At 29.2% G+C, this 25,425-nt stretch overlaps 1 protein-coding gene across 1 annotated transcript in view; it reads right to left on the bottom strand.

Moving 5' to 3' along the window:
* LOC122505686 overlaps positions 1 to 25,425 on the bottom strand; it is a 654,464-nt gene that overhangs the window by 603,252 nt on the left and 25,787 nt on the right. Inside the window, exon 2 of the mRNA XM_043617467.1 lies at positions 9,391 to 11,683. Within this exon, the coding sequence (XP_043473402.1) occupies positions 9,391 to 11,548 (2,158 nt within the window). The 5' untranslated portion in view covers positions 11,549 to 11,683. The remainder of the gene's footprint in view (positions 1 to 9,390; positions 11,684 to 25,425) is intronic.

Below are 25,425 nucleotides of genomic sequence, written 5' to 3' on the forward strand. Positions count from 1 at the left end.
ATAGACACTAGATTTTCGAGTCAAAATACAATACTTAATCAGATGATGTTTTATACATTTCGAGTACACAATTTTATACACTTGTCAAAAACTATTTATTTTTAATTATTTATGACATTCAAATGAAAATAAATTTAAATACACAAATTATTGCAAAGGTAAATTTTCAAACACACTGCGCGATTAAAATAGTAAAAATGTTGTCACCACGTGCGTAAAAATTTCGACGATTTATATTGAAACCTAACTAAAGAAGTCTGAAAGAATTGACTAATATAATTAAATAGTTTACTTTCTAAAACATGGACTATCTATATTTCCAGAGGTTTCGAGAAACCAGCAATTTTGATGTATGTAAGAACTCTATTTTATGTACAAAGAATAGACGCGAGTAATGATAAAAAATCGTTTTACGAAATCACGATAAATGACGCGAAAGATATAGAGGTAAACACTGTCAGAACAGAAGCAGACGCGTGCGCAATATGGAAATAGGCAAAATTACTAAAATCCTAGTCAATTTGACTAGGATTTGCAGGGTTGTTTTTGCCAGGCTTGAATTTGTTGAATCAACCTAGCGATCCTAACCATAATGATTAGGAATCCTTATTACTTTTACTAGGTTAAGATTAAGGTATTAGTCGCGTAAAATGGTTTTTGTCAGATTTTTTTCAAATTTGGCATACTTATTCCTGAAGTATTTATCTACAGAATGAGACCAATTTCATTAATTTTGACCGTTTCAAAGCTTCAAAAAATGAATTCAAAGTTCATACACTTTGCATGGAGGGAGCACCCAATGCATGTATTAATTTTCTTTAATAATTATTTATATGATAACTAATCGTCAGATTTTGAAATAAAACTACGAAAGTATTCAATTAGATGAAAAAAATGAATAGAAAAAACATGACATTTTTTAACCGCACCAAACTATAAATATATTGACAGAAAGTTAAAAAATAACTAAATTATACCAATTTTCATACGAACGAATAGAGTAGGGAGTTAAACTGTCTCTCTCACTCTCACTGCCCTCTCTAGTAAGCGGCCCGGTAAACTTTTGGCCAGAGCCAGCAGCGCGACTACTACCTTAACTATAGGGTCATAGTTAATAATACCATCGAGATTTTTTTCGGTGTTTAAATTGATTCTGTTTTTTCTGTCCTTTTATCGAGTTCATATAACGTTTATACGTTCATAAGTTTTTTCGTTCATATAACGTTAACTATAACTAAAGTAAAGATATTTTGCATGCCAAAAGCAACATAATATTATGTTTATAAATTATTCTTTTTTAATTGTTGTTTATAAAATTTTTATTATTTTGATATAACAACCTAACGTTTGGTTGTGGCAGTCATAGAATAGTTGTGTCAACCAAATGTATGGATATATGTAGTAACCATATAATTTTGAAGAAACGTATTTATTCATATCTATGGTTGTCCCAACCATTCCTTTTTTCTCAGTGTATCTAAAACATTTTTTTACGAAAATGTATAAACATTTAAATAGAAAAATATGTTCTCTCCTAAATTGTTGATTAATACGTTGTGAAACTAACTGTAAAGAATGAATATATTTTTACTACCAATTAATTCAGTTAATTGGTCAAATGTCCGCTCAAATGTCCAATTTTTTATCTTGATTTCAACGAAATATTTAAAACATTTAAAGATTAGCTAATTTTCCGTCAATGGGTTTTCAATGTTTTTCATGTATGCTATTAGTGGATAAAATATTTGGTCTATCAAATCATGAACAATAGAACTTCCAATTTCAGGATGGCTACCTCAAAATATCGAAAAATTATTTAATTTGAATAAATCGAATGTTGTAGTAATAATCGAAAAGCCACTAAATCTTATTCAAAATATAAATGGAAAATCTTAAGTCTGATTTTAAAAATTCAAAATAAATGTTGAATTTCTTCTCTTAGAAGTAAATGTACACAAGTGTAAATCACCGATTTGGATGAAACTTGGCATACTTGTAGAACTTGAAAAAATAATTAATACGTAAGAAGTTTCAGGCAAATTGAATCTATTTTTAAAAAAGTTGTCCGCCGCATTGGATCGGACATTTTTAATTTTGAAAATCTGACATCATATTCGCAGCGACTCGAGTAACAAATTCTAATCGAATTCAATCATTTTTTTTAAAAATAGTTGTATTTACGAACAGTGTAAGTCAATATTTATGATTGATCTCTGTTAAAAAAAACCAATTTTGACGGCCACTTTAGTTTGCTGTTGGCAATATAGCTATATCTTCGTATAAAGCATAAAGTTCAATCTTTAATTTGACTCCTATGACAAGTCGGATTTACCCGGTAGAAATTTTCAAAAACTGACAATAATCTCTAATTTTGGGGATTTTTAACTCCACTTTTCTCAAAATCCTGAAGTGATGGGAGGTTTTCGTTGCCAGATTCGGATTCAGCGCACCAAATACTGAGGTAAATGACTTCTCGATCTCAAACAACGGAATTCTTTTTGCAGGCTTGTGTTAGCTTTGATGGTGCGGTGTCTTTATTTAAAAATTTATTATTTTATTTTAAAAAATTGAAATTTGTATAACAGGTGCAATCCCAGAACATGCAATAAAAATTTAAAATGTCACAGATTAAAATGCTTCCCGAGATACTCTGACAGTATAACACAATGAAAATAGTGGACAAACCTTTATAAGCATTATGGATTTCAAAAAAGTATCTTTAGTATCTTCAGCTGCAGGCTAGAGAGGTGTGTGAAGTTGGCTCCTCCAGTTTAATATTTTTAAGTTTTCTATATTGCTTTCGATTGTCAACGATTAGTCCAGGTTTGTCCAACAAAAAAATTTTTTTGTCCAACTTTCAATTTTTTTTTAAATTAAAAAAAAAATTATTTTTTTTTAAATTAAAAAAAAAATTATTTTTTTTTAAAATGAAAAAAATGACAAAAAACGTTTACATTAGTAAACAAACCGATTTAAGGATTCGACAAATGAATTCAGTTGTTGGACAAAGAAAAACAATTAATAAACAATCAATAGAACCATTTACTTGAAAAAAAATTATGGTTTTCTCTTACTTCACAACTTTTAACATTTCAATCGAGATTTTCTCATTTAAATTTGTGGACAAACCGATTTAAGGGTTGGACAAACGAATTCAGTTGTTGGACAAACGAAAACAATTAATTATCAATCAGAAGAATCATTTACTTAAAAAAATTTATGGTTTTCTCTTGCTTCACAACTTTTAACAATTCAATCGAGTTTTTCTCATTTAAATTGGTGGACAAACCGATTTGAGGGTTGGACAAACGAAAACAATTAATAAACAATCAGTAGAATCATTTACTTGAAAAAAAATTATGGTTTTTCTCTTACTTCACAACTTTTAACATTTCAATCGAGATTTTCTCATTTAAATTTGTGGACAAACCGATTTGAGGGTTGGACAAACGAATTCAGTTGTTGGACAAACGAAAACAATTAATTATCAATCAGAAGAATCATTTACTTGAAAAAATTTATGGTTTTTTCTTACTTCACAACTTTTAACATTTCAATCGAGATTTTCTCATTTAAATTGGTGGACAAACCGATTTGAGGGTTGGACAAACGAATTTAGTTGTTGGACAAACGAAAACAATTAATAATCAATCAGTAGAATCATTTACTTAAAAAAAAATTATGGTTCTCTCTTACTTCACAACTTTTAACATTTCAATCGAGTTTTTCTCATTTAAATTCGTGGACAAACCAATTTGAGGGTTGGAAAAACGAATTTAGTTGTTGGACAAACGAAAACAATTAATAAACAATCAAAAGAATCATTTTTTTGAAAAAAATATGGTTTTTTCTTTTACTTCACAACTTTTAACATTTCAATCGAGTTTTTCTCGTTTAAATTGGTGGACAAACCGATTTGAGGGTTGGACAAACGAAAACAATTAATAAATAATGAAGAGATTCCATTATTCAAAAATCAGTTATTAATAATAAACTACTCAATTGGTGTTTTAAAAAAAAATTTATTTTACTTTATAATACTCCTCAAGATAATTTAAAGCAACAACATATTTTCCTGTGTATATTTTTGTTTGCTTCTTTAAGTTGTAAGTGTAATAATACATATTTAGGTATTTATAAAATAGATATATAAGTAGATAACACAGGCCTACAAATTTCAGACCCACAAACGGGATAAGTCATTTCCGATGTAATTTGTCATCCTGAATCCAAAACTGGCAGCGAAATTGCTCTATCACGTCAGAATTCTGAGATATTCTAACCTAAAAGAGTAAAAAAGGCCATTTTTGGCAACATTCGACTCTCCATAAAATCTACAAAAAATTTTTTGTATCATTGGAACGAATTTTAAAAAAAAGTACAATTATTCACCTTTAAAAATATTCTACACCCGATCCAATCCGATTTTTTTTTTTACTAAGATACAACAATTTAAAGTTTAGGTTACACGACCTAAAACTGAAAAAAGGAAGAAAAGAATAATTGGAAAGTACTTTAACTTAAGCATCTGATTCTTAATATTTTGTGATCGTTGATTAGAAAACCGATGTCGGATTTTCAAAATTCAAAATGGCGGATCCAATTTGGCTGCTGTCAAAATAAAAAATTGATCGGATTCGCTTGAAACTTTTTACTTGGGGGTTTTTGAGGTCGCTAATTACGAATCCGATGTCAGATTTTCGAAATTCAAAATGGCGGATGTAATATGGCGACATATTTTTAAAAAATTTAACGGATTCGCTTAAAACTCTTCACTCGGGTGTTTTTGAGGTCCCTTATTAAGAATCTGGTGTCACATTTTCGAAATTTGAAATTATTGTGGATCTAATATGGTATTATATGTTAGTAAAATCGAAAAACTTAAAATTCGAAGTCTTTTGAGTACTTGAAAAAAAGATTTCCACACCTATAGATATCTAAATTGAGAAAAGATGTATTTACAGGTCCAGATATAAGCAAAGGAGTGATTCTATATTATATTCTAAAAACGAAACCAACTATACGAAGATCCTTTGTAGAAAAATGTGTAAAGGTTCATAAAGAAAAATAAAACTTTTAATTTTCTTTACTAAAAGAGTGTATAAATTATGCCCTAAATGTTCGAATTTTACGTTTTTCGATTTTACTAACATATAATACCATATTAGATCCACAATAATTTTAAATTTCAAAAATGTGACACTAGATCCTTAATAAGCGACCTCGAAAACACCCGAGTAAGGAGTTTCAAGCGAATCCGTTAAATTTTTTAAAAATATGTCGCCATATTACATCCGCCATTTTGAAATTCGAAAATCTGACATCGGATTCGTAATTAGCGACCTCAAAAACCCCCGAGTAAAAAGTTTCAAGCGAATTCGATCAATTTTTTATTTTGACAGCCGCCATATTGGATCCGCCATTTTGAATTTTGAAAATCCGACATCGGTTTTCTAATCAACGATCCCAAAATATTAAGAATCAGATGCTTAAGTTAAAGTACTTTCCAATTATTCTTTTCTTCCTTTTTTCAGTTTTTAGGTCGTGTAACCTAAACTTTAAATTGTTGTATCTTAGTAAAAAAAAGTCGGATCGGGTGTAGAATATTTTTAAAGGTGAATAATTGTACTTTTTTTTAAAATTCGTTCCAATGATACAAAAAAATTTTTATAGATTTTATGGAGAGTCGAATGTTGCCAAAAATGGCCTTTTTTACTCTTTTAGGTTAGAATATCTCAGAATCCTGACGTGATAGAGCAATTTCGCTGCCAGTTTTGGATTCAGGGTGACAAATTACATCGGAAATGACTTATCCCGCTTGTGGGTCTGACAAAATTCTAAATTTTGTAGGCATGTGTAATATATTCTCTTTGAAAAGATAATAATTAAAGTTGAAATACAATTTTGTCGGTAGTTAAATATCGTAATTAAAAAGATTAGAACAAGTTAATCTTTATTAACTTGTTTTTTTGGCATTTCGCAATGTAAATACATAAAATATAATAAACGATTTTCTATAACAACAATGATATAGATTTTTTTATGAACTAAGATTAAATGAGAAAAACTCGATTGAAATGTTAAAAGTTGTGAAGTAAGAGAAAACCATAAATTTTTTCAAGTAATTGATTCTTCTGATTGATAATTAATTGTTTTCGTTTGTCCAACAACTGAATTCGTTTGTCCAACAACTGAATTGGTTTGTCCAACCCTCAAATCGGTTTGTCCACCAATTTAAATAAGAAAAACTCGATTGAAATGTTAAAAGTTGTGAAGTAAGAGAAAACCATAATTTTTGTTTCAAGTAGATGATTCTTTTGATTGTTTATTAATTGTTTTCGTTTGTCCAACAACTGAATTCGTTTGTCCAACCCTCAAATCGGTTTGTCCATCAATTTAAATGAGAAAAACTCGATTGGAATGTTAAAAGTTGTGAAGTAAGAGAAAAACCATAATTTTTTTTCAAGTAAATGATTCTACTGATTGTTTATTAATTGTTTTCGTTTGTCCAACAACTGAATTCGTTTGTCCAACCCTCAAATCGGTTTGTCCATCAATTTAAATGAGAAAAACTCGATTGGAATGTTAAAAGTTGTGAAGTAAGAGAAAAACCATAATTTTTTTTCAAGTAAATGATTCTACTGATTGTTTATTAATTGTTTTCGTTTGTCTAACATCTGAATTCGTTTGTCCAACCCTCAAATCGGTTTGTCCATCAATTTAAACGAGAAAAACTCGATTGAAATGTTAAAAGTTGTGAAGTAAAAGAGAAACCATATTTTTTTCAAAAAAAAAATGATTCTTTTGATTGTTTATTAATTGTTTTCGTTTGTCCAACAACTGAATTCGTTTGTCCAACCCTCAAATCGGTTTGTCCACCAATTTAAATGAGAAAAACTCGATTAAAATGTTAAAAGTTTTAAAGTAAGACAAAACCATAATTTTTTTCAAGTAAATGATTCTTCTGATTGATAATTAATTGTTTTCGTTTGTCCAACAACTGAATTCGTTTGTCCAACCCTGAAATCGGTTGGTCCACCAATTTAAATGAGAAAAACTCGATTGAAATGTTAAAAGTTGTGAAGTAAGAGAAAACCATAAATTTTTTCAAGTAAATGATTCTTCTGATTGATAATTAATTGTTTTCGTTTGTCCAACAACTGAATTCGTTTGTCCAACCCTGAAATCGGTTGGTCCACCAATTTAAATGAGAAAAACTCGATTGAAATGTTAAAAGTTGTGAAGTAAGAGAAAACCATAAATTTTTTCAAGTAAATGATTCTTCTGATTGATAATTAATTGTTTTCGTTTGTCCAACAACTGAATTCGTTTGTCCAACCCTCAAATCGGTTTGTCCATCAATTTAAATGAGAAAAACTCGATTGAAATGTTAAAAGTTGTGAAGTAAGAGATAACCATAAATATTTCAAGTAAATGATTCTTCTGATTGATAACACAGGTTTACAAAAAAAATTCGTTGAAAGGTTCCTTCGACCAAGATTACGAATTTAAAGTCAGATTTTCGAAATAAAATTGAAGGATTTAATATTGCGGTCGAATTTATAAAAATTTCTTGAATTTTTACAAAACTTAGTATCTGTGAGTTTTGGACTCTGACAGATCACGGAACAACTCCGTTGCCTGCCGTCACAACGTTGAGTGGCCGTGGATACAGGCCCACAAAAGATTTCATGGTCAGTGACCTTAAAAACACCTATATACCAAGTTCTGTAAGGATTCAAGAAATATTTTTGTAAATCCAACCGCCATATTAGATCCTTTATTTTTATTTCAAAAATCTGACTTTAAATTCGTAATTAGCGACCCCAAAAACCCCTCGATACCAAGTTTCGTAAAAATTCAAGAATTTTTTCAAAATCCGATCGCCATATTGGATCCGCCATTTTGTATTTTAAAAGTCTGCCTTGTAATTTGTATTCAGTAACTTCAATAAACCCTCGATATAAAGATTGAGGTAAGTCCGTCAATATTTATAGAATTTTATCTGTCACGTAAAATCTGATATATATTTTGAGGTTAGGAAAAATCCTGACGTGATGGAGCAAAACGGACTTCAGATTCGTTTTCAGCGACCCCAAAAACATATAATACACCAGGTTTGGTCGAAGGAACCTTTCAACGAATTTTTTTTTGTGGACCTGTGTAATTAATTGTTTTCGTTTGTCCAACAACTGAATTCGTTTGTCCAACCCTTAAATCGGTTTGTCCACCAATTTAAATGAGAAAATCTCGATTGAAATGTTAAAAGTTGTGAAGTAAGAGAAAACCATATTTTTTTTTCAAGTAAATGGTTCTATTGATTGTTTATTAATTGTTTTTGTTTGTCCAACAACTGAATTCATTTGTCGAACCCTTAAATCGGTTTGTTTACTAATGTAAACGTTTTTTGTCATTTTTTTCATTTAAAAAAAAAATTTTTTTTTAATTAAAAAAAAAATTAAAAGTTGGACAAAAAAATTTTTTTGTTGGACAAACCTGGACTAATCATGGACAATCGAAAGTAATATAGAAAACTTAAAAATATTAAACTGGAGGAGCCAACTTCACACACCTAGGCTAGAGTTAGTCCATTACTGCCTTCTAAAAGATACAGCGAGAAATAAAAGGCAAAAAAAAAAAATTCCGTACCCGTATGCAAAAAAAATTTTAAATTAGAAGAATTTAACCTTTATTTTTAATTCTTAAATTCAGACTTCAAATTCGTTATCAGCGACCCCGAAAACCTCCAAGTTACCATTTTGAATAGAATTTACTGACTTTTCGATTTATTCATATTTTGGTTTTTTTCCTATTCTATCCGTCAGATTAAATTTCCTGGTTGCCGAAACTTCATTTTGACCTCAAAAACAATAAAACTCAAAAAAACATAACCCTTGGACGGAAATTATCTGATCTTTAAATATTTTTCGATATTTTTAATATTTCGTAGAAATGAAGATACAAATTTTGGACATTTGGGCGTTAATTGGTTAAGGAAGAATCTCATTTTTTCCTTAAAATAGGTGAAAAGGTCGATGATTTATTAAAAAATACAAAAAAAGTATGTAAAATAAAGTATTACTGTTTAAATCTGAATTAGAGACTCTATTCTGATGATTTCAACCAATGAAATTTCACTGAAAATCAGTATTTAGCCAATTAAAAAATTAATGGAAATTTCAGTCACGCAAATTAAAAATTTCAGTTTTTTTTAATTAGTCATTCAGTGAAAAATATTTAATATTTTTATCAATTTTAACTAATTTCCATTGAATTTTCACTGATTGAAATCGTAAAAACACTAATGTGTTTATAAATTTTATGATGAGAGATTTAGGATAAAAGTAAAATTTGTTGACCATTTATGTAATAAAAGTGATAATAACATACCTGTAATGGTGACATCGGTGTCTTGATTAACAATGACGACTTTTTTGGATGGTTTGATAACATCATCAGCTTCTAAGCCCTGTCGTTTCTTATCCAAATCGACATCGCAATGTCTTCTTCGCTTGATGATTTCCACCTCAGACTCACTTGACGAATCGCTATCGGAGCCAAGACGAATTTTCTCGTCGGAATAGGAAGCAGCCAACATTGCCGAGGCATTAAGACTCGCCATTCTCTTGCAAACCACCATATCCTTCAAGTCCATCACCTCCTCATTCTTCTTTCTCCTTTTCGTAATGGTCTTCTTAACCTTTTCACTTTTCACACTCTTACAATCCTCCTCTGACGATGAGGAAGAGGACATACCCTCCGACATGTCCCAATGCTTACCCCGTAAACCAGGAACATTTCTCAATTTTCTCTTTGGAGCACTGTCGTCATTCTTGTTCTTTTTATTATCCTTTTCCTTTTTCACAATTTGCTCCTTTTCTTTTTCCTTCTCCTTCTCCTTTCCTTTTTCCTTCTCTTTCTCTTTGTCTTTCTCGTCCTTGGCCTTTTTCTGCTTTTCTTTTTCGGGTTTCGGCTTACAGAATCCGCCTAGGTAAACACCACCTGCTTCATTTTCATATAAACAGTGAACTTTGGCGAGGGCATTTAGTGAAGCGACTCTGTGCCTTTTTGGCCCACTCCAAAAGCCAAAAAGTCGCATTCTTCTTGCACGTTCGTCGGACGGTGTTCTGGTTCTGTCCTTTCGCTTGCCGCTCCTTGCTTTACCGTTCTGCCAACTTTCATCACCACTACTACTCTCATAGGCACTCGAACTTTCCGTGCTTTCACCATTAAGAGTCTCAACTTTTAAATTCACTAAATTATCAGCTTGATCTTTGAAATTTGTCAACTTGGAAGAATCGGCTTTCGTTTCCTCGCCCGCTGAATCTTCCTTGTTTGAGTCATCATTCTTTGATGATTTAGTGGCTTTTTTGTTATTCTTCTTCGGCGGGCATTTCCCTTTCGTGGACTTTGTAATTTTCTTTGATTCTTCTTTAATTTTCTCCTCTTTAGTTTCCCTACAATCCTTCTCATCCAACACTTCCTTTTTGATGTCACTTTCGAGGACAAATTCTTTGAGATCCAAAATCTTTTCAGAATCCTTACATGGCTCGTTCTGTTTCTTTTTTTTCTCTAGATTTTTCGCCTTTTCTTCCTTCTCCTTTTTAAGGATCAATTTCTTAGGTGGTAATTTGACCTTAGCCTGTTTTTCTAGTGAAGCTTTTTTCTCTGGGCTAATTTTACTTTTCGGTACAACTATTTTCTTTTTTTTCTTTAATTCCTCATTTGTTTCCGTTACCGATTCGTTGCTTTCTAAACACTTGACTAGCTTTATCTTCTTTTCGAGAAACTTCTTCGCCACTGAGGGATTTGACTTTTTTGCTAATACTGTCTTCTTGGGATTATTCTTCTTTGCTTGCTTCACTTTTGGATCCTTCTTACGAGCAGATGATGATGCTGATAATTTTGTCATTAAATTACCGTCTGTCTTTTTACGCTCAATTTTCTTGGTTCCTTTGGAATTATCAATTTTTGGTACTTTTGGCTCTTTCTTTTTATCATTTTTCTTTTTTAATGTTAATGGAAAAGATGGTATTTTATTGTCAATTGTGATATTTTTCTCGTCATTATCAATTTTCTTTTCCTGGATTTGTTCGTCTATTTTTAATTTTGTCCTTTCTTCGATTGTTTTATCGAATTTATTAAGTTTCGTCTTAAATTCAAAAAATGTTTTTTCAACGTTAATTTTTCCCTCTGACTTTTGACATTTTTTCTTATCACTATTCTCCAATATCTCGTCGTCATTTTTATCATCTGTCTTCTTCTCGATTATCTTATCTGTCTTTTTTTCTGATGGATCCTTAACTTGTTTTTTCTTCTCATCAGACTTGTCGAGTTTATCTTTTCGTTTTTCCTCATTTTTCTTTCTTTCGTCTGATGGCGATTTTTTCTCTACTTCAAATTTCTTTTTGTCTGTTTCGAATTTTTTGGATTTCTTCTCTTTTTTTGCGTCCATCGCTGATTTTTCAATGAGTGTACGACGCTTTTTGACAACCACTGATGGTTTGGTTGCCTTCTTAGCAATAAAAGCCTTTTTTTGCGGCTTCATTCCGCAATTTCTTTCTTCACATCTTCGAAACGAGTGCAAAAAGCCCTGAGATAACCGGTCTTCGGAATTTCAATTCAGGACTATCTGACTGCCATTGTTTATAATAACATAACCGTCAGTCACCGAGGATGTAACCTAAACAATAAGTACGAGTAAACAGGTTAATTTAAATAAAGAAAAAATTTAAATTGTTTAAACAAAAATCTCTTTTTTTCGTCTTATTCATTCAAACTACAGTAATTTCAAGTGCTTTGGCGCAAATTTATTTTTTATACAAAAATAATGCCGTTACTTCAGTGATAAGGAAAATCGTATTAAAATACATTATCTGTAAAATAGATTATAAATGCTATTGTTTTATTTATTTTTCAATAATTGTATACTTATGCATATTTAATTACGTGTTAAATTATTTATGAGAAAAAATTGTCAAAAAGCGAATGTGGAAAATTTGAAAAGAATGTAAATTTAAAAGCTGACTTTTATCTGCGAAATAACAACACATATTTGAAATTTTAATGTCTTCAATAAATTCGTTATTCTGATTATTGAATTCAAACACCATCCGTGGAATATATGATAGAACTTTTGATGGTAATTAAAATTGTATTTCATGTTTTAATTAAGCAAATTAGATTTCATTGCTCCCCGCTACTGACACTATTTACTGCTATGAACTTGTATTTAAATGCAACAAAAGTTATAATAAGTTTTGTTCAAAAACTAACAAGAATATTAATTTAATTTTACAATTTACTTTTTTGTAATTATAAAAATATCTTAAAATATAATTAAATTTTACTTAAACATATTTCATCAATTTTCACTTGCTTGTATAATAAAAATATATTCTTGAAAATACTAATTGAAACTAATTATAGAATATTTAAATATGAAGTTTATTCTTCAAATGCAGTAAACGTAATATTCTCAATAAGATTAATGAAGTTAAAAAGAATTGGGAAATTTTTAGCATAATATAGAAAAGATGGATTAAGGTAAATGTACATAATTACGGCATGTTAAGGCCCTTGCTGAGAATTTTATTTCTGTTATTTTAGCAAATAACTTAAAGTGCAAGAAAACAATTGCATCATAAAAGTTAATTAATCATTCTCAGTTTTTCATTTATTGTATCTGTTTGAAAACTAAATTTATATTAATTTTTAATAATTTTTTAAAACACTCAATTGAACGTTCTTATATATAAAATGTCAATCTTTTTGACAATAATTATTATTAATAAAATTAATAACATAATATACTTCGCGGTTATTAAATAATACATGAAAATTTAGTTCTTTAAAAACATTTTGAGCATTGTAGATAAGGATGTCGTCTCTATCAATCTGCTATAGCAAATAAGGTTATAGCACGGAATTATGAACGCATATATAAAATGTTTTGAACCTAATTCCGTTCGTAAAATTCGAGTTATAAAACAGATTTTAACTAACAAATGGTTAGTAAAACACTACCACGCAATTACCTCATTTGTTTGTTTATAATTTCATTTTTTATTGTAAAAATGTAAGCATATTAAATATTCTTATTAGATTCATTAAAATAAGTTTAATATAAAACAATGTAATTGCCTATTTACGTGTGTCACGCGGAATAATGTACTTCGTGTGAGAAGAGCGAACGTTATTCCGTGTATTTAAAAAAGTGATTTTTATGTAAAGAAAACTTTTAAAAATAACTCAGCAATAGGAAATATAATTTAAATAGGTCTTAATTTATCAAAAAATGAAAACATAAATTAAAAAATATCCACACTTCACTTTTCTTATCCTTACGAAGATCACCCCCAGTCGTAGCTGTCACTCGAAGCATACCGCATTGCACGACGCTCAGTCGTCGATTGACTATTTTATTTTGAGTACATAAACTAAACAGATGCAATTAAAACACAGAATATTGATTTAATAAATAACAAAGTTTGTGCTAAAATTTTTCACTTGTTGAAATACTTTGTCAATTTCTTATTCTACTTAATTTAAGGAAACAGCACGTGATAGCACGGAATTATGTACATTTACCTTAATCAAATTTTTTAATTCTATTAAATTCACTTTCGGGTTTAAAAATAAGAAATTTCGCATAAAATTAATTTTAATTTGTTCCATTTTTAATTTTGAAAAAATCTCGGATAAAATACATTATTTCTTAATGATAAAACTCCAAGGCGGCTGCCTTCAGGAACACTGCAAAAATAGGTGTTTTTTATATCTTAAAATAAGATGTAAGATGGAAAAATGGCATCTTACATCTTAAAATAAGATGTATTAAAGTATCTTATTGATTTCTAAGATGTTTTATATACGTTTTAGCAGTGATCCAAATTTTTCTTTCATCTTATAAAAGTAAGTTACTTCGGCAAGTTTTTTAAAGTATCTTAAATTAAGATGTTTCTGGCGCAACCCTAGTAAAAATTTGTCATAGTATCTTTAAGGGCACTGGACAGTTCCACTGGAAAATTTCAAGGCACTTTACAGTTAAACTGGCTAACAACTATAAAGTGATGTCACGCTAATTTCTTCAAGTTATTGTCCAGTCAAATTTTGCAGTTTCTTATCATCAGTCCTGTAGAAAAACTATACAAAATAATTCACTTGGAAATGTCAAAACTTTCTTTATATTGACGTTTCGTATTAAACACGTACAAATTTGAAAATATAACGTTAAATTTTTTTGTCAACAAATTAAATAAATTAAAATTTTACGAAACTATATTTTTACTGTTGGTGTATCTGTTGATCCGTATAATAAATGATTTATAATAAATTATCTGTAAAATTAGTTTTAAATAACTACATAATTAAAAAAAAATTATAAACATTACTGATTCTTGTACACATGTCATTTTTTTACATTAAACAACATTCACTTTTTCCTTGAATTAAGCACAACTCTGAAATAAATATTATTATTTTATCACACTACAAACTTATAAGTAAACCCTAATATGAAGAACTAATTCAATTCAAACGAAAAATATCTAGCGGTAACGGGGAGCGAACTCGGGTCACACTGGGACGAAATACCTAAACGCACGCTTACGCATCACGGCCGTTCTAGTCGATGGACGATTCCGGAAAAATAAGAACCATACTCTACCGGTAGGTAAAGCAGTTCCCTTTTTCATCTTTTCTAGCTCAACTGGCGAATTACTATGGATAGCTACTGCATAACACTCTAAAGTTGAACTTATTGATTATTACTGTATAGAAGTTCTGTCTGTCCAGTTATTTTCATGGTACTGTCTAGGCGTTCCGTGAAATTATGTTTCAAAGTTTGTCGTGGCGTTAGCGCTACCGTCAGTCCAGCAACTGAACAGTGTTATGTAGACATTTTCCATAAGTACATCAGTGTATACACTGAAAGAAATAATTCGCGGGTATAACTAGAATTATGTCTATTTTTTCCGTAAGGAATTAGTAATAAATTGTTATACTGGCTACTGTCATTAATATAGACAGTTCTGTTATACAGATCGGAGAGCTATACATATGTCAACGTCAATACATCAATGTAAAACATAACCTCACTTTATTGGACCAATTCTAACTTTTTGTATGTAACAGGTTTGTTAAATTAATATTTATACATATAATAAGAGTATATAATCTTGAGAAGAAATTGTCTTCTGAATTTAAAAAATTAGTTATTTTAATTAACTCAATTAATTAAAGCGAATTTTAAAAAAGTTTTTTTTTCTAAAGGAATTTTCATTAAAAATAAATTTTGATTTAAAAGAAATTTTTATTATTAAATTAAAATTTTAATATTAAATAATTTTAAAATTTTGTTATTCAGGTGTCAACAGTAAAATAAAAGAACAAAATTAAAAATATAAAAACTGTAAGACCAAAAGATTTATTTTATAGAAAATATTTCGAAAATGTCAATACACAACTGTTTAGTTACTGAAACTGGCGGTAGCGCTAACGCCACGACAAACTTTGGAACATAATTTCTCGGAACGCCTCGATAGTGCCATGAAAATAACTGTACAGGACTTCTATGCAGTAATAATCAAGTTCAACTTTATATTTTCTTTAACAGTCTTATGCAGTAGCTGTCTAGTAATTCGCTAGTTAAGCTAGATTAAACTTCCATGACTAAAACTGTACTTGAATAAATATAGTCATGCCACGACAATTTTCTACTAGGGAATAAGATGTTAAGCAATAAGTTACTTGTGAATCGTAAGATGCGACAAAAATGTAAGTTACTAAAAATTAAGGCACATAAAGTGTTTTACATATGGTGGATATCACGTCAAAAGTCCACCCAAAAAAAAATGTTGTCCAATTATTCCCAAATTTTTTTTATGATATGCCCTATAGGTTAGTAATTTGACGGATAAATTTTTTTGAATTTTATAAAAAATTGTCCGAGGGGGAGGGGCTAGAAGTTCTGAACTTTAGCGTAACACGCTCCACTTTGATTATTTCTTATAATTAGAGGAAAATTTAAAAAAAAAATTAGGATATGGGTTTTTTAGATTTTTTCATGGGCTTTCGAATGGCACAGTCTATTTTCAAAAATTTTTTTATTTTGACACAAATTTTGAAAAAATAAAAATAAATTTTCACTTTACGCATCTTTGGGTCCCATTTTTTTTATTTTTTGATGTTGAAAAATTTTCTCCAATTTTTAAATACTTCAAAATACTGATTTCGTTACATTTTCAAAACTGGTATTTTATTTTTTCTTTTTGTTGGCTTTTTTACTTTAGCTGTTCTCGACTTTGTCTCTGTACTTTTTGTTTTAGTGCCCTTATTTTTCTAATCTTTTGACTCGACAGGATATTCCTACAAATGACGAAAAATTGTTCCTTAATATAACTTCGTTGGCTTTAAATTATGTGGAGTTTCCAGCATCAAAAGATTCAAAAAGTATAGGCACTAAAACAAAAAATGCAGAGACAAAGTTGAGAACAGCTAAATTAAAAAAAAGCCAACAAAAAAATAAAATACATGCATTAAATTAAAAATAAAATTGCAAAAAAATTTTGTTAAAAATTTTAAAAAATTAAATATTTTTTTTCATTTAAAAAAATAAAAAAAAAACTATAATGCAGGCATTATATTGTTCTTATGTCAGTTTCAACCCTGTAAAATGCAGAAAATAGTTCAATGGAACGTTTTATAAATTAAATTGCGGCGCGACGACGTGATGGGCTATATTCAAAAATTCATTTCTCGAAAACAAAAAAAAACGATTTTTTGAAAAACAAGTATTTCATCAGAAAAAAGCTCAGCTTTCATTTAAAAATAAAAGAAAAAATGGACCCAAAGATGCGAAAAATGACAATTTATTTTTATTTTTTCAAAATTTGTGTCAAAATAAAAAAATTTTTGAAAATAGACTGTGCCATTCGAAAGCCCATGAAAAAATCTAAAAAACCCATATCCTAATTTTTTTTAAAAATTTTTCCTATAATTATAAGAAATAATCGAAGTGGAGTGTGTCACGCAAAAGTTCAGAACTTCTACCCCCTCCCCCTCGGACAATTTTTTATAAAATTCAAAAATATTTATCCGACAAGTTACTAACCTATAGGGCATATCATAACAAAATTTGGGAATAATTGGACAACATTTTTTTTTGGGTGGACTTTTGACGTGATATCCACCATATGAGCCCATATAGTTAACCTCAAAACTTTTTTCGCGAAAAATATGCTGAAAATGTGCTTCCAGAAGACCAATTTGACCTTCTGGTAGGCCCCTTGGACGTTCTATGGTTGAGACGCTTTTTATGTAATTCAAACGTTAGGAACATAATAAAATCGAAATTTTATTCAATAAAGCATTTAACCCCAAGTGCGAAATTAAAAACGGAACAATAATGGACAGTATAGGCCAAGTTGGTGCCGAGTATTGTCCGACAGTACTAGACCGACTCTTGGGAGGTAAACCGCGGTTGGACGAAGGCAATCGGATCTCGTCAGACATTAATGGCTCAATATTGGCTGCTATTACTCCCCCAGTATTGACAAAATTAAAAAAATAATAAAAATACAGTACCGGCCAAAATTGTGAGTCCATCCATTTTCAAGGGAATGAAAAAATATTTTAACACGAAATGAATGATTTTTAATCATCTTAAGCTTATTTTGAAGGTCATTTTCTACAGAATAAGAATTACTTATAAGCATTTGAGTAGAATGGGGTGAGGCAGCCAAGATGGCACATTTTGGTTTTCGAGGCAATTATTTGCATAGGTTTTTTCAATTTTAATGTCACGTTAGAAAGCTTGTCCTTTTGGCTAAAAAATCGCCATAGAACATTTTGACGTAGGTTGCACTTAAAAATTTCTACAACTCTTTTCCCAAAGGACCACGTTTTTGGCATATTTGCAAAAACGTGGGGTAAGGCGGCCAACTATTTTAATAGATAAAAAACATAATTTAAAGTTAAAATTAGTGAAGCATAACAAGGTAGTTGTTCCTAATTTACTTTTATTTTGTTAGTAAACTTCAAAAATTTACACTTGAATAATATTATAATAATAATATTAATTAAATTCAAATTAACATTTTAAGGAAATATAAATTTGTTATTCTTAAAAAACTGGTTTATAAAATTCAATGTTAAGTTTAAAATGTATTGGAGTATGAAAAAAAGAAAAAACGTTTAAAAGAACCAATAGAATCGACACAAAAAGACGAAAAATTTAGCGTTGGCTGCCTAACCCCACAACCCGTGCAGAAATTTTGACCGGGGCCAGGTTGAAACACTAAAACCGACCGGCGCCATGGCACTTTGCCCGATCTGTCCGCCCTGTCGGGACCCGGTCGGGGCCATGGGATTTCCCCCGATCTTTTCGCTACCCAGGTAGAAATTCAATACTGACTGCATTTTATTATATTAAAGCTCGTTATTTGATTATGAAAGCATGGGGAGTATTTACTTCAATATTAATAATTATTATTAATATTTTTGTAGTAAATAAACTTTTATGAGTGTCATTAAAAATGTAAATAATTATTAGAATTGCTTTTATTGAACTAAGTTTTTAAAAAAATATTTTTCTTATTTTCTTTCATTAATTTAGACAGACTATCTTATTTAAATTAATGCCTAATTTATTATTATTATTATTGTTAATAATTATTTAAACCTATACTTTATGTAACATTAGGGAGCGTTCACAAATTACGTAACATTATAAAGGGGAGGGGGGGGGTCTAGCTATTTGTTATGTACAGCAGAAAAAATGGCGCTAATGTATGTAACAGTGTGTTACATGGGGGGAGGGGGGGTCAAAATTTTTAAAAATTAGCGTTACGTAATTTGTGAACGCTCCCTTATTAAGAATTATACACAAAACACTTAAAACTAAGACGGAAAAATATCGCACGCACGGGGGATCGAACCCTAGACCTCGAGGACGCAAGTCCAATACACATACCGCATAGCCACGCAAGCTTGGAAGCGACCTCGCTTAAACTTTCTTTTGAATCATGGGACCGTTATATACAGTGCTATCATAATAAATTGACTGTATCATATTTATTTATAGAAAAATTATTAAAAATGTATGTTATATATATATATAAATTAATATGTTTATCATAATAATATGGTAAAAATTATTAATTTAATTATTGATTCTCTATTATTTATAATTTAACTATTTTTTAAAATAATAAAAAATTTTTTATTATTAATAATTCACAATAATACTAAAAATTATTAATTAATAATAATTTATTTTTTTGCCTTAAACATGGAATTTCAATTTAAGTGTGAAAAATAATTCAGAGTTTTTAAGAGCTATAAATGTCAAAAATAATGTTAATATTGTAACCACAAATAAATTTAACATTTTATGCAATATTTTTGGTTATTACCATGATAACATCGACAAATGGTTCACCCTCGACAATTGGTGCGTTTGTCCTATTGTTTTAAATTAAAGGAGAATAAATTCTTAAGACATCCCTCGAGGCCAATTTTTGAGTTTTTAATTGTTTATAATTTTTATTTTCAAATTTCAATCAAAGTTAACAAATTAACACAATTTTCTAAAAACGGACGTTTATTTTCTTATTCCGTTACTGCACATGCTCTAAATCAGTTCAAATTAATCCAATATTACCAGCAGACAATTAAAAACCCATAAAGTAATATATTTCAATTGTCATAAACAACATTAATTAACAAATAGTTAACTTTGATTCCTCTCCAATAAACATTTTTTTTTCACATTTTCTTTTTAATTTTAGTTCATTTGAAAAATATTTTTCCTTTATGATTAAAAAATAACTTATTTAAACTGTTATAAACAATATTAATTAACAAATAGTTAACTTATGATCCTGTCCAAAAAAAAATTTTTGTTACAAATTTTTTTACTTAGGTTCTTTTAAAGAATATATGTCTTTTTGCTGATAATATAACTTATTTAAATATTTAATATTATATATCCGTGGTCTTTTAACATTATCTAAATAAAATAGTAAACGTGAAAAAAAAATTTTTGGTGGACAGGAACATAAGTTACATAACTATTTGTTATTTAATATATTGTTTATAACAATTTAAATAAGTTATTTTTTAATCAAAAAGGACAAATATTTTTTAAATAGACTTAAATTAAAAAGAAAATGTGAAAAAAAAATTTTTAGTGGAATAGGAATCAATGTTAACTATTTGTTAATTAATATTGTTTATAACAATTTAAATAAGTTATTTTATAATCAAAAAGGACAAATATTCTTTAAATGAACTTAAGTTAAAAAGAAAAGGTGAAAAAAACATTTTTTAGTGGAAAGAAATCAAAGTTAACTATTTGTTAATTAATATTGTTTATAACAATTGATATAAATTACTTTCTGTTTTATTAATTGTGTGGTGGTCATATTGTATTAATTTGAACTGATTCAGATCATATGCAGCAACGGAATAAGAAAATAAACTTCTTTTTTGAAAAATTGTATTAATTTGTTAACTTTGATTGAAAATAAAAATTATAAACAATTAAGAACTAAAGAATTGACCTTAAGGGATGTCTTAAGAATTTATTCGCCTTTAATTTCAAATAAAGAATACTAAAACCGGTTAAGAATTGTAGGCTGTAGATAGTTTTAAACAGTAAATTGTAAAAAAAATCCCATTGTGCGCTGTTTGTAGATCCTTGGGCAAACCCGGCCTGGTCCTGGTCGGGGCCACGAAGTCGGGGCCAGATCATAAAAACCCGACCGGGGCCAGGGCGGTAATCGGGAACAAAAGTGTCGATTTCTGCACGGGAAGTACTTTTTTAAGAAAACATTCAAAAAACCCGTAGTATTAAAAATATCGCAATTTCATTTACACCATCGTCTTCAGCACTAAATTCTGCATTGAAAATCACTTTACAAGAATTTCATTCGTGTAACTCAATTAACTAAAATTACAAAAATAACTCTTAGAAAAGTTACATCCAAAATGTCTGTCTTCATAAATGATACTGTCACTGCTAAACTGCTGCAGCAATAATGCCCATCTGTTAGCAACTAAAGTAAACTACTATAAACACTCTACATTATCAACAGCGCACGATTTGAAAAAATGATGCAGAAATAAGAAGCAATTGGCTGCCTCGCCCCGTTGTCTGCCGCACCCCGTTCTACTCTAACCTGTAATTTTTTTTCTTTGAATAAGCAGGACGTCAAAGTTGGACAAAAAAATTTAAAATTTTTGAAATAATCTTAAAAAAAATAATTTTTAAAATTCAAACATATTTTTTTATTAAATTTTTTTGAAAAATCTACACCATATCATGTTTTATATATGTCGTAGGCAAATAGAAGAATCCGTCATTTAGCTAAACGCCTAGGCAGTTAGCTAATCGGCGCCGAATAGACGAACGAGCTTCAATATTACTATTATTCGTCTATTCGCCTGAAGGGATCATGCAATTAGCTAACTGGCTAGGCATTTAGCTATTCGACAAACGCAGTTTAGGCCAATAGAAGAAAATTATATATTTAATAAAATTTTCATTTTTATAAGATGTTTTTGTTCTTTGGATTGTAATAATTTAGTTAGATGTTGGTTTGTTTATTATTTTTTAATCCATATTAAAATCATTTTCAAGCACGAAGCTTTTCGTCCATCAACGATGGACCTCATCAGGTGAAATTCGAAAATTCAAAATCTGTAAAAAGTTCCTTAACTTTTACAAACAATTTACACTTAAAATTAACATTCATAAATTACATGTCAAAAAGATGTTCTGATTTAAATTACATTATATAATACTAATAATTTTATAAGATTTTTTTTTAAAATTAAAATCACAAAAATACAAAAAAACATTAATTTAAATAAAACGTTAGAAAAACATAACCTCACTTACTAATAGGATCTCTTCTCTCACATGTCATTCATTTATAAAAAATTATAAGAACACTGCAAAGACACATTGTTGTGTATCTTTACAATAGTTCAACTTTTTTAGAAAAAATATAAATAAAATAAAAATAACATTGTTGTAAAAACAGACACTTCGTGGGAAATAAAAAACAACATGTATAATTTAAAATGAAAATTGGTTATTTAATTATTGGAAAAATTGTAATTTCCTTTATCAATACGGATGTAGAAATCTACCTAATCATGCTTTCACGAAAATTTAAATCGCGTAAAACACAAAGTATTATGTGTTCGTAATGAGTGAGTGATAGATCTTATTTAATGATGTTAAGTCGCTCTTTTTGTTGACTGTATCGTTTCTCAATATATGAGACATCTCTCTAAATTTTCTTCTATTACTATTCTGCTCATTACATATATGAGCAGGTTTATTACATATATAAGCATATATGAGCATATATGAGAGGTTTTCTTTCCGATGACCTTGGCTACTTTGAGTGTCTAAGAAGAACGTATGGCAACAATGTTGTGGATATCATGAAGAGCTGGATTAAGAGTAACTTAAGACTAATTAGATTAAGGAACCAAAACCGTTATTTACTTCGTTGTAGGTCAGATGGGTTTCTTCCCTCACATTTAATAAATATTAATAAGTCGGCTGTAGACTCAAATTAGGTTAATATATAGAAAATTTCATAAGTAGAATGGTTATGCTTAATCCAAAAAGTATTTCTCGGGGACTCTTGTCGAAGTGCTTAAGGCCAATAGGGCAGGAGTATAAACAATAATAAAAAAAAAATAAGTCTATTAAATTTCATAATTTTTCTATCTTAAGAAAATTTGATAAAATTAATTTTGAGTATAAGATTAACATTTTTAATTTTGAAATAAAAGATTTGAATCAAACAATATTAAAATTAAAATCATGTTTGACAAAGTCTATGATATTAATTCGTAATATTATTGCTGATAAAGATGTTTGCAACAATTTTTTCAAAATTCAAAACAATATATTTGATAAGTACGAAAAAGAAATTATTAAAAAATCAATAATTAAATTTAATTGGTTAAAAGAAAAATATTACAGTACAAATGTTGATAAAGTTGTTAACCACAATTGGATTAAAAACTTTTCAAAGAAAACATTGCCACAAGATGTGATGTATTTTTTAAGTTTAGGTGAAAAATTTTATATTAACCCCACTAACAAAAGCAAAATCATAGAAAATACTCTTACTATGGTGGAAGAGAAAATTAACTTAATACCAAATGATGATAAAAATGATTTCAGAAGTAAGATGTCTGCTGGACTATAAAATTTTTTACATACTAATTTTAATATAATTGATTCTTCCATTATAAACAAATATGGCAAGAAAACTCAAGACTTTCTTAAAATGAATAAAGACATTGTTGTGTGTAAGACAGATAAAGGGAACGTAACTGTTGTTCTGGATAGAGTTGAATATATTGAGAAGTGTTTGATCTTATTAAATGACAATAACGTCTATATTAAATTAAATTCGGACCCTACTCAGTCAATTCAAAGAGATTTAAATAAAAAAGTAACCTATATGTTACATAATAATTTCATCAACTGTCCAACTTCAAAACATTTACATTCCTATAATTCGGTAGCTCCAAAATTTTATGGACTTAGCGTGCGAGATTTCGGTGCGTAAATATTCGGTTAGGCGTAGGTTCGTACCTCCAAGCGTTAGGATTTTTCAAATGTGTATGTAATAAAAAATTGCGTTTAAGTGTATAAAAAAATAAAAAAAATGTGTAAAGTGATCTGTCAATGAATTGTCATCAGTATTTATCTTTTGCAATTAATTATTATTTTTTGTATTGATATTTGTTGAAATTATCATTTGTATCCGATCCGGTTGTCAGTCGGTAGAATGCCAGCGCTCGGCTGGCTATTGAATGAAAAATCCACGGTCGGTAGAGTGCCAGATCCCAGCCGGTTGAATCATACACGGAACGGCTTCTCCCGGCCGGTCAGCGGGCGGTAGAATACCAGTTCCGAGCCGGTTGCCAGCGCGCTCCTGGCCTAGTCACTATTCGGTAGAATGCCCGTTCACATTCGGTTGGCAGGCGGTTCCGAGCCAGTACAGTTACACCGGCGTCAGTACGGGCTAGGATCCGCGCCGGTTGGAAATTTCCGCCTGGGATAATACTTTGTGTTTTACGCGATTTAAATTTTCGTGAAAGCATGATTAGGTAGATTTCTACATCCGTATTGATAAAGGAAATTACAATTTTTACAATAATTAAATAACCAATTTTCATTTTAAATTATACATGTTGTTTTTTATTTCCCACGAAGTGTCTGTTTTTACAACAATGTTATTTTTATTTTATTTATATTTTTTCTAAAAAAGTTGAACTATTGTAAAGATACACAACAATGTGTCTTTGCAGTGTTCTTATAATTTTTTATAAATGAATGACATGTGAGAGAAGAGATCCTATTAGTAAGTGAGGTTATGTTTTTCTAACGTTTTATTTAAATTAATGTTTTTTTGTATTTTTGTGATTTTAATTTAAAAAAAAAATCTTATAATATTATTAGTATTATATAATGTAATTTAAATCAGAACATCTTTTTGACATGTAATTTATGAATGTTAATTTTAAGTGTAAATTGTTTGTAAAAGTTAAGGAACTTTTTACAGATTTTGAATTTTCGAATTTCACCTGATGAGGTCCATCGTTGATGGACGAAAAGCTTCGTGCTTGAAAATGATTTTAATATGGATTAAAAAATAATAAACAAACCAACATCTAACTAAATTATTACAATCCAAAGAACAAAAACATCTTATAAAAATGAAAATTTTATTAAATATATAATTTTCTTCTATTGGCCTAAACTGCGTTTGTCGAATAGCTAAATGCCTAGCCAGTTAGCTAATTGCATGATCCCTTCAGGCGAATAGTCGAATAATAGTAATATTGAAGCTCGTTCGTCTATTCGGCGCCGATTAGCTAACTGCCTAGGCGTTTAGCTAAATGACGGATTCTTCTATTTGCCTACGACATATATAAAACATGATATGGTGTAGATTTTTCAAAAAAATTTAATAAAAAAATATGTTTGAATTTTAAAGCACTGTGAACTGTTTACATTTGAATGACATAAATAATAATTTAAATAATTACTTATTATTTAATTATGGGAGCAAAATAAGACTATTTGACAGTACGTATGAAAGCTTACTTTCTTTTCAAATAATATTCAGCATTATTTTTTAAAGAGATCATGTTTTTTTGACTGTATTTAAGTTTATTGTTTTAGGTTATATTTATGTAATTAATTTTCACAGACACGGAAATACATAAATAATTTTTGTTTTTAGATAATATTAATTATTAAAAAGAAAAACAAAGAATCATGTAATATTCGATGGAAAAACTTACATTTGAAGAGTGTAAGATCAAATTTAATAAATCACAATTACCTTCTGATAAGTGGTATCATATGACAAGAAACAAAGA

This window comes from Leptopilina heterotoma, unplaced genomic scaffold (assembly GCF_015476425.1).
Source record: "Leptopilina heterotoma isolate Lh14 unplaced genomic scaffold, ASM1547642v1 Lhet_362, whole genome shotgun sequence".
In the NCBI taxonomy this organism is placed as follows: domain Eukaryota; kingdom Metazoa; phylum Arthropoda; class Insecta; order Hymenoptera; family Figitidae; genus Leptopilina; species Leptopilina heterotoma.